We start from the raw sequence: 10,883 nt of genomic DNA, 5'->3' as shown, positions 1-10,883 counted from the left end.
CTAATAAATGAATCGAAATTATTTAATGATGTTATCATAAAAAATCGAAACTAATAAAAATGTTAGCAAAATATTAGTGTTGTTAATGATGATGATAATGAAAGAAAAAGATAACGAAAAAGGATAAAAAAAAGAAGAAAATGCAATACCAAAAAAGAAAAAGATGAAAAAGAAGAAGAGTGATTTTTCATATTAAAACGCAAAGAGTAATGTTTATTTGATGAATTTTGAATACATATACACGCTTTTTTAACGAGAATATTTTTTGCTGATGTTAAGTTGTTTGATTGAATTTGAATGATAATAAAATTTGGAGGTATAGATCTAGTTCTTTAGTTAGTGGTATTGAGTTCAAATTTTGAGAATGAAAATACTTTTTTTTATAAACCTCTATTCTCTATACTATTGATGAGCCTGGGTCGTGTACCAAGATTTTATTTTAAATTGATGATATAAATAGTTTAATAACATAATTGAATGATTATGCATTTGAGTATTGCTGTGGACTGCTTATATTGCATACACTTATTGATGGTAAAAAATAGCATGAAGTAGTTTAGAAATATGTTAATTCATTTAATATAGTCGTTTAAGCTAGAATAGGAATGGAAAAAATATATAAAAAAATTGTGTAAAGTATTCTTTATTTGGATATATGTTTGACTTGTGATTTTGAAATAAATATTCCGTATACAAAATCTGAAATTAATTTTTACCACTATATATATAAAGGCTACGCTCATATGAAATCCCTTCCATTATTTATAAATGGAACTTTTTTTAAAATATGAATACAGATTATTAGGTTCATGTGATATTGTACTTAAATAACTTTCAAAGCCACCTACCTAATAAGTTACCCATATTAAATATTGAGGTGGCAAAATTAACTGTTGAAGTAAGATAAGTCACCTACTTCTTCCACCAATTAAATGGCATGGAAATCTTGAAAGAGGAAATCTTACCGATTTAAAAAAATATGTAAAAATACTTCACAAAATATAATTAGAAGACGAATGTTGACAGCTCAAGCGGGACAAAAAAAACTTAGATACTTACATGTTTAATCCATAGTTAGAATCGAAAAGTTGATGAAATCGATCAAGACATTGGTTTATTAGTTTATTGATTTAACTGATATCACTGGTTGAATCGATAAAATCGATCTCACGTAAATAAAAAATAAAAAATAATAAAAAATTTAAAATATATATCTTTACTAATATTCTATAAAAAATCAAATATTAAATTCTAAAATTAACTAATATAAAAAAAATAAAATTTTTTAGTACTACTACAATAGTATTTTAATTTGACACAATAAGAATAATAATTAATTCATAAAGTCTCTCATCTAACTATAATATAGTAAATTTTAATACTAGTATCAAAACAAATAATCTTAATCACAATACTAATAATAAAATATATCAAATAAATTAATAAATTTTTAATGAAAATTATATTTATATTATTAATGATACATAATTAAAATATAATTAATTCAGAAAATAAAAAATATAAAATTAAATTAAATTAGATATCTATAAAATATATAATTGAATATATATTATATAATTACTATTTGTCAAACATAATAATGAAAAGCATGATGGCTGAGTGACAAAAGAAAGATGTTTCAACATTAAAGTTCTTAGTTTGAACCGGTTTGGTTAGATCGATTTGTACCGATTTTAACCGATTTCTTTCGATTTACACCGGTTTTGTTTCTTGAACTGTTCAAAAAATAAACCGAACCAATTTAAAATCTGATTTACTAATTTTTCAGTCAAATCATTCAATTCGGTTCAATTTTTATAATTATTATTTAATCTAAATCAATGAATCTTCTACATAATTAACCAAATATAATTAGAAATTTTGCTAGAAATAACGATGATGGTTAAAATAAATAGTCATGATATTTTTTAATTTAATTTTAGTGTATAACAGTGTAAAATAATTTTACACGTATATCTAATTATGTAAATAAATTACCAGTATTCAGACGTTGATTACGTAATTAATCCTAATTACGTAATATTATATCAATAAAAATAACTGTCTTTTATATCAGTATAAATGATCATAAAAAAATAAATATAATTATATAACTGTATAAATATTCTCCAATATCAATACATCAAAATTAAACCTTTTTTTTCATCCAAAAGAGGATAATGCTAACTCATTTTGACAACAAAATTCTAGTAAAACATCCAGTTTCTTAGTAGTATTGAATATTTCCCAAATCAAATTTTCTTAAATTTAGTCGGTTACAGTGCATGGATCCTTCACTAGCTGCTCACGTTCAACCTTAATCCATAAACAAAAAGAACAAAATAAACACACAAGTGGACAGGTGTATAAAAATGCTCTGTTTCATTTTAAATACTTTTGGATAACATAAAAAATTAAAAATAGTTAAATGATGGGTTTGTTGGTGATTAAGTGATTAATGATGACATTATCATAATTGATCAAACCTGTCTCTTCCTTTCATAAACAGAAGCGCCAAAAAGTCTATGCATATTTCTTTAACTATAACAGTTAACCGACCAATATAAAATTTAATTTTAATACACTGTCGATACTAAAAAATCGTTTTATATATATATTCAATCACATAACGTCACATTAATAAAAATAATTATTTTTTATATTGATCGTATAAATAATTATCTAAAATAATAGTTATAATTATATAGTTGTATAAAATATTTTACACTATTAGTATATGAAAATTATTAAACTCTTATTAATATATACTTTAAACTATAATGAATTTGTACTCACTCATGGTTCGAAATCCATGATGCCTTTGCAATTTTTATAAGAGTATGGCCGGTGCTATTTGTGGCCCAAACTTGGTCATGTTCTCCACTTCTTTGCAAATTTGGTCATGATGATTGTTTCAGTCACAATTTTCTACCCTACCAAACACTACCTCTAATCTCTATTCCTCACATGGAGGAATCATTCATTCGCTTCCAGACATTTCTAATAAAGCAGGCCAATGACAGCTAATTAAAATTGGCAAAAAAAGCACCTGATTGTGATTGGACATGCATGCATGATGTGTTCTAAGTTATAACTTTTAGATCAAGAAGAAAAGTGATTTTCTTCATTTATTTACTTTTTTTAAAAAATAAAATAAAATTTACAGACCATCACTATTTATTACTACTATTCTCCTTGTGATGCTATACTTTACTTTATCTATTAACATGTGAAGTCACAAATAATATGCAACTATATATATTTTTGTATTTGAAATATATGTATAGTAGTGATATTTAAATAAACTAAAATTTGATATTTTTTGGAAATCTAACAAAGTCTAAACATAGAAAAAAAAAATTTAGATATTAAAAGTAAAAAATTAATTCTGGTGCATTCTCTAAGTGTAAAAGAATTTAATATTAATATTTAATTAATTATATATTATTATATCAGTAAAAATATACCCATAGGCAAATAATCAAATTCATGAAATAAAAAAGTTAATAAATTAAATAATTTTGAATACGAGTAAATACCTAACCCGGTCTTAGGACTACGAGTTTCATAACAAAAAATACCTAACACAGCTTTTGAACTTTATTTTCATAGGACTGATTAACCTGTGTGTAAACAAAAAACAAAAACAAAACACTGACACAGGACTAATGAGTCTCATAAAAATAAAACTCAAGAGCAGAATTAGATATTTTTTTATTAAGGGTCTCGTTGTCTTTCGAAGTAATTGTCAGAACGGACCGTTTAGAATTTTTTTCTAATACACATACACTATTTGAAAAACTAATAATTTTGTGCTATATATATAACGTTCCAGAGAAGCCTTTTGTGCTACATTTCTAAAGCATTTTCCTTCTATCTCTTAATCTTATCCTTAATATCTGCTTCTGAAGATGCCTGCCATAGCATTCGGGCGTTTTGATGATTCTTTCAGCTTTGGCTCCATCAAAGCCTACATTGCTGAGTTCATCTCAACATTGATCTTTGTTTTTGCTGGTGTTGGTTCAGCAATAGCCTATGGTAATTACTGATTTAATTAATTTTGAATTATTAGAAGATGTTGAACAAATTTGTTCATGTTTGATTTAAATTTGTGTAGGAAAGCTGACATCAGATGCAGCACTTGACCCTGCTGGATTGGTAGCAGTAGCTGTGTGCCATGGATTTGCTCTGTTTGTGGCGGTTTCTGTTGGAGCCAACATCTCTGGTGGCCATGTCAACCCTGCTGTCACTTTTGGTTTGGCACTTGGAGGCCAAATCACACTACTTTCTGGAATCTTCTACTGGATTGCTCAGCTTCTTGGTTCCATTGTTGCATGTTTCCTCCTTTCTTATGTCACCGGTGGATTGGTAAGTTTATAACCATAGATAAGTTTACATTCTCTGCGTCGAAACCACTTTGATAAAGACACTAAAAATATCTTTTTTTTAATGTTTACATGTGTCATAATATTATTGGACATCTTTATTAAATTAGTTAATAATTTATTTTTTAATAAACCAAAACAAAATCGGTTTATATAGCAACAATGTATACCTAATTGTCCACAGTATAATTATTAGACCCGATTTTATTCGATCGATTTACACAATTTAAACCAAATCATGTTTTAAATTTTTTGATAAAAAGACAAATATATTTTTTATTTTTGTTTAAAAAAACAAAAAAAATCGTGATCCAGTGAGTTATGTAAATTGGTCGGTTCGACTCGATCTGATAAGAATTAAGTTTATTGTTATTGTTATGAAAAAGTTGGTGTTTGTTAAAAAATTTAAAGGTAACCGGTTCATTAATACGTCCAATAATAATACAGCACATAAATATTTTATAAAAAGACGTTTTAAGCGACTTTATAAGAGTATCTTCTTGTTTATAAATGCACATAAATAATTTTCTGTCTAATAGAATCAGTTTTATAAGAATATTTCTGTATCTTCTAGAAATTAGAAGATAAATTACTTTTTTTTATATATCATTTTTATTTACTATACTATAATCCATAAAAAAAACTTACATTTTAGTTTTGAAAGAATAAATAGACTAATTACTTAATTATAAAATGTTATAGAAAAAGATAAATAAATTTCTTATTTTTTATCGCGAAAATAAACAAATCTCTGGTCAAATTAAAATTCAAGTAAATTCCTAATCTTTGTAAATAGAAAACACATAGATCCTTCAAGCAATGGTTTGAATCCGACACAAAAAAAAATTATACTTTTGCTATTTATATATCTTCAAAATAAAAATTCAGAAACCTATTTCTCATTTTCTCGTAATATTAATAAGAGAACATATGTTGGGTCCCAAAATGAAAATGCACATATGCCAAGGTATTCTATGTAGAGAAGCATTTCTCAAATTAAATCCAATACGGATAAAAACAAAAAGAATGTGACATTGTTGTAAGATTTTGTTGAATTATTTGGATGCAGACAACTCCAATCCATAGTGTGGCAGAAGGAGTAGGAGCATTTGAAGGAGTAGTGACTGAAATCATAATCACATTTGGATTGGTGTACACTGTGTATGCCACAGCAGCTGACCCCAAGAAGGGCTCACTAGGCACCATTGCACCCATTGCAATTGGTTTCATTGTTGGTGCCAACATCTTGGCCGCCGGTCCCTTCTCCGGCGGCTCCATGAACCCGGCTCGCTCCTTCGGCCCTGCCGTCGTCAGCGGCAACTTCCATGACAACTGGATCTACTGGGTTGGACCCCTCATTGGTGGTGGCCTTGCTGGCCTTGTCTATGCCAATGTCTTCTTGCCCTCTGACCATGCACCTCTTTCAAGTGAATTTTGATTTCATCAATTATTTGAGACTTGAGACTTGAGAGTTGCAATTTGTAATTTCGTCTTTTAATTTCTCCACAATAAAAGGAGGAAAATCAAGAATTATTTTCTTGCTTTTCTTTCTTTTATCTCTTTCTCTCTTGCTTTTGCTCTTATTGTAAAGGGTCTGTTTAGTGATGTGCATTATTAATTAGTCCTTTTCTGATTATGATCCCTATAAGATTTACTTTTAATTTTGGATTCCTTTTATCTTGGATGCTATGAGGACTAGTGTGCTACAACATACGGGTGTATGTTACCGAATCAAAACGAAATTTACCGTAAAATCGAGTCGAAATTTACAACAACCGAATAAAAAACTGAAAAAATTGGTTTTTTTAGTTTTTTTAAATTAAACCGATCAGTTCGGTTCAGTTTTTGGTTGGTTCGGTAGAAATCGAACCGAACCGAAAATATGGCTTAGTAATGCAATGTTTTATATTTAGTTGTTGAAATTGTGTTGAATTTGAATGTAATGTAATATTATTTCAATTTATTGATTGTTTTAAATATCATTTTATTAAGATTAATTTTCTATTAGTCAGGATTTAAAATTTGAAAAAACCGACTGAACCAAATCACTTTTAGTTCGATTCGGTTCGGTTGTTGCACAGATAACAAACCAATTAATTAGTACTCTGTAAAAATCGAATAGATCATTTCGATTAATTTTTTATCCAAAACCAAACAAACCAAACCAATAACACTCCTACTACCACATTTACAGTTATTATCTTTAATTAGATATAATAAGTTGACATAATCAGAAAATTTCAACCACAAATGTAGCAAAAAGATGGAATAAGAACTTCTGTTTTTTTTTTTTTTTTGAAATTATTGTCCATGGAAGAATTAGATAATGAAATGGTGCAACTGAAAACAATATCCAGTTGGTATTTGCAAAGTTTATTAAAATAGGCATGAATTGCTAATAAATTATTAATTCTTAACAACTAAGAACAAATTATAATAGAGATAGTCACCAAAAAAAAAATTATAATAGAGATAAAAAAATATATGTAAAAGTCTAACTTACTTTGCTACCTGATAAATATGCCAACTTGTCATACTACTAGATAAATACGCTTATATAATTATGATAAATTTTAGTCATAAATTTTAACTATCTTTTTTATAATTTGATTAATTTTGACTTATCAAATTCGATACAATTTCTGTAATCTTTTATAATTTGTTCTTATCAAAACATTAATAAATTCAATTTGTACTTCTCGTAAATACTTGGATATGACTTATTATATTGAAACTTTTATAATTTTCTAAAATTATAATTTAACTTGATTTTTTAATTTAGTTATTGATAATTGATAAACTTAATTTAAGTTTCAACAATAAAAAGGGTACAAAAACAGGAATCCAATGAACAAAGAAACATGATTCCATTACATGAAATGCATAATGTCTACAACAAATGTGCTATGGCCTATGACTTTATGTTTGTCCAATATAATCATATAAAGTTGTTGATGTGGTCCGAACCATCAAGTGCTAATAATAATAATAAGTGGAAAAACGCTAGAGGAAGGGCTTGAACCTTCGACCTTGTGGTTAACAGCCACACGCTCTAACCATCTGAGCTACTCCAGCTAATGTTATCAAGTTTCAGTTATTAAAATATTTGTATATAAAAAACGCGTGGACCTTTTCAATTATTTACAAATGTTGAATAAATAATTGTTATCTAATTTAATTTCGTAATCTCCATTATCTTCTATATCATAAAGGAATTGGAGAATGAAACTGCTTTTAATATCCAATTTTTTACTCTATTAGCATTCCACTTCTCTACTCAATGTTAACTAAGCTGTGTATGTATATTAGTGTTATCTAGATTTTTTTATTAGGTTAATATCGATGATAATTAATTATAATAGGAATATATAAGGAGTACATAAAATTAATTATAAAATATTAAACTAATAAAAAATAATTTAAATAATAATTTATGTATAATTTTTTTCTTTTTTCTACATTTAATTTCCATGACTCATTTTATTTTTATTTTATTTTTTAAATTTAATGGACAGACAAAATATTAATGAGTTTAATTTTAATACATTAATAATATAAAATATTTTATATAATTGTATAATCATATATGTTTTTTGAGATGAACATTCATGTAGCCAATATAAAAAAATTTATTTTTACTATTATGGTGTTATAGAATTAGATACTTATATAAAGTACCTTTTACATCTCAATTAAGAATTTAATTTGAAATTACCACTCACTTTTTTTTTTTTTCGGTTTACAAATTACCTTACAACTCTCAAAATAATGAACTGCTTCTCCAACAAACTACATCCCATAGATATAGTTTTCAGCCCAAAGCGATGTCCAAATACTTTCGAAACAAAATACTTTTTTTTTTCCTTATAAAAACCTTCAATCCGCACTCTTACTCAATTATATACAAGGGCAAGACCGTCATTGTGTATTGTAGATAACCCTCCCTGCTATTCTTCCCTTCCTCCACGCCACTCGCAAGTCGCAACAACCCATGGCTTCCTCTCTCCGTCTCCAAAACCCCACTTTCCACAAACCCCACGCTCCACCACCAACATGTACTCCCACGCGCCACCGCATCAACTACGTTCCCGTGCGGTGCGGCGGCCCGCGGTCACAGCGCGGACCCTTACTCAAAGGTCGAATCCTAAGCATCGAAGCAATCCAAGCCATACAAACCATAAAACGAATCCACCGAACCAACCCTCCTAACCACCAAACCCTAATATCCAACACCCTCACGCGCCTCATCAAAAACGACCTACTCGCCACTCTACGTGAGCTTCTACGCCAGCAACAGTGCGCTCTCGCGCTCCGCGTGTTCACCGCCGTTAGATCAGAGTACGACGCCGATCTCACGCTCTATGCCGAGATGGTCAACGCGCTCGCAAGTAAAAGTATGGGTGACGACGTGGACCGTCTGATTTTGGAGTTGGATGGGATTGAGTTCGCTGACGTGGCGGATCAGAAGGGGATGGTGAGTTTGATCAAGGCCGTTGTTGGTGCTGGGAGGAGGGAATCAACGGTCAGGATTTACGAGATGATGAAGAAGGGTGGGTGGTGTGAGAATGTTGAACCTGATGAGTATTTGGTTAATGTTTTGGTTAATGGGCTCAAGGGTTTTGGTGAAATGGAACTTGCTAAGCAGGTTCAGAATGAGGCTAATAGGGCTTTTGCTAGGTTCTCTAGGCCCAATTTGGAGTCATTCAGATTGTAGTAAGATTTATAAGATTCTTAAGTTCTTGTATGCTGGTTCTTATAAATCTTATGTGAAATTTTTTGATAAAAAAATCTCGTATATTATCTAGGTATCTGTTATATTGTGTGAGTTTATAATTTATAGTCTATCCTTTTGTTATTTACTCATTAGTATGTTATATAGGATAATAGGTCTAAACTTACGAATCAGTGAAAATCTGATATCCTAATTAAAAAAAGGCAAAAATAGGATCATTTTAAAAATGTTATGCTATTTTGATTATCTGCTAAGAATTAGAGGATAATAGAATAATAATAAGTCCATTGCTTGAGGTTTATGCTTATATGGGAGTGCTATGATATTGCATTCACGTGTAGGTTGGAACTTGGAAGAAGACAAAATAAAAAATATAGTAAATTCTTGATGGTTCAAAATTTTAGAATAATAATCTTGGTGGAATCGAATAGGCAAAGTAAACCCTCTGCCTGAATTTGTTGCTGGAAACTCGGAACTTGCTTTAGTGGCAGTATCACAGTTCCATTTATGGGTAGATGTTTTTTGCCTTTGTATGAACCCTAAACCACACTTAGAAAAAGTATTCATTTATCACCGAGTAAAAGTACTCATTATTTTTGTGCAACTTAATTTTTATTTTACACAAATATTTTTAAAATAACAATAAAATAAAAAATTTATTATGTTGTAAACAAGTTAGTTGAACCCCTCTTTTGTGCATATTTTTGCTTTCGTGGACTAAAATCTATATAGAAATTTCATTGCTAAATTGTTCAAAGGTTGATGTGTCATAGAAAACCTCCTCAGATTTTGGTGGCTTCTAAAGAAGTTATTAAATAGTCCAATGCAGGATCCTATAAAATAATATATACAACGCTAGAAGGAGGGCTTGAACCTCCGACCTTGTGGTTAACAGCCACACGCTCTAACCATCTGAGCTATTTCAGCTATATTTTCTTAGTTTTCCTTATTAGTTTATTTTAAGATGAGACTGTTGATAACGATATGTATGCCTTGACTAAATTAAATCTGAGATTAAAGGAGTATATCATGAAGCAATAAAAAGCAATTAATTATTTTTCATATTTATTTATTAATTAAAAATATATAAAAATAATAATTCAAAAGACGACTTATTTGAATTTTGTCAAAAAATTCAAGGATTGATCTTATCTAATATCTATTTTATGTTCTTCTTTGTACATGTTATAAACTTGTTGGATATATATATATATATATATATCACCAAAGAGGTACAAGAGACACTTTTGATTTTTCAGAATTTGAAATAAATTGATCAATATTATACTAAATAATTTGTTATTTAAAGGAAAAAGTTTAGATAACTTCAAAACTAAAAGGTTAGGGAAGAAAACATAAATGATGTCATATAATTTTACATATGTCAAAATAGTGAGTGGGAGGAAAGCAAAGGAAATTGAAAGTGAAAGAAAATGAGACAAAAGATATGATATCTCTTGGCACCAAGAAAATAGACTTTACAAACATTATGAAATAAAAGTGATGGTTGAGCTGATGAGTTCCATATGTATAGGGACAACCCAATTTCTTAGTGGAACTTACGTGTGAGGAATCTTTTGAACATGAAAAAGACTCTAGTTGCAATGGGGTTCATAAAGCATTATGTTCATTCATGCAAATATCATTTCAAATTTTATGTATATCGTTGATGCAAGAGTATATAAATTAAATGGTTTTAAATTTAACATATATCTTTTGAAAAAAAATATTAGGCACATAAAAAAAATAAGTCAACATGTATTTAT

At 28.7% G+C, this 10,883-nt stretch overlaps 2 protein-coding genes and 2 non-coding genes across 4 annotated transcripts; 2 read left to right on the top strand and 2 right to left on the bottom strand.

The window, feature by feature from the left end:
- The first annotated feature begins 3,816 nt into the window (after positions 1–3,816).
- LOC112709919 (aquaporin TIP2-1) lies at positions 3,817–6,021 on the top strand. Its single transcript, XM_025761915.2, has 3 exons — positions 3,817–4,038; positions 4,118–4,368; positions 5,455–6,021. Exons 1-3 carry the CDS (start codon positions 3,912–3,914, stop codon positions 5,821–5,823), a joined length of 747 nt encoding a protein of 248 aa, XP_025617700.1. The 5' UTR covers positions 3,817–3,911; the 3' UTR covers positions 5,824–6,021.
- Positions 6,022–7,386: 1,365 nt separating this feature from the next.
- On the bottom strand, positions 7,387–7,460 carry TRNAN-GUU (transfer RNA asparagine (anticodon GUU)). The gene has a single exon. It is a non-coding gene; the product is annotated as a tRNA-Asn (tRNA).
- Positions 7,461–7,868: 408 nt separating this feature from the next.
- Positions 7,869–9,374, top strand: LOC112709918 (protein THYLAKOID ASSEMBLY 8, chloroplastic). The gene has a single exon (XM_025761914.3). The coding sequence runs from the start codon at positions 8,377–8,379 to the stop codon at positions 9,097–9,099; it is 723 nt and encodes a 240-aa protein (XP_025617699.1). The 5' UTR covers positions 7,869–8,376; the 3' UTR covers positions 9,100–9,374.
- A 596-nt stretch (positions 9,375–9,970) lies between these two features.
- Positions 9,971–10,044, bottom strand: TRNAN-GUU (transfer RNA asparagine (anticodon GUU)). Its single transcript has one exon. It is a non-coding gene; the product is annotated as a tRNA-Asn (tRNA).
- Positions 10,045–10,883: the final 839 nt, after the last annotated feature.

This window comes from Arachis hypogaea, chromosome 9 (assembly GCF_003086295.3).
Source record: "Arachis hypogaea cultivar Tifrunner chromosome 9, arahy.Tifrunner.gnm2.J5K5, whole genome shotgun sequence".
Classification (NCBI taxonomy): domain Eukaryota; kingdom Viridiplantae; phylum Streptophyta; class Magnoliopsida; order Fabales; family Fabaceae; genus Arachis; species Arachis hypogaea.
The sequence above is the reverse complement of the archived record's forward strand: the minus strand, read 5'-3'. Positions and strand labels throughout refer to the sequence as shown.

Bases quoted from the DNA above. Each gene is read 5' to 3' on its own strand.
- LOC112709919 (XM_025761915.2), top strand. From the start codon at position 3,912: ATGCCTGCCATAGCATTCGGGCGTTTTGATGATTCTTTCAGCTTTGGC. The intron at 4,039-4,117 runs GTAATTACTGAT...AAATTTGTGTAG, and splicing joins TGGTTCAGCAATAGCCTATG to GAAAGCTGACATCAGATGCA. The intron at 4,369-5,454 runs GTAAGTTTATAA...ATTTGGATGCAG, and splicing joins CTTATGTCACCGGTGGATTG to ACAACTCCAATCCATAGTGT.
- LOC112709918 (XM_025761914.3), top strand. From the start codon at position 8,377: ATGGCTTCCTCTCTCCGTCTCCAAAACCCCACTTTCCACAAACCCCAC.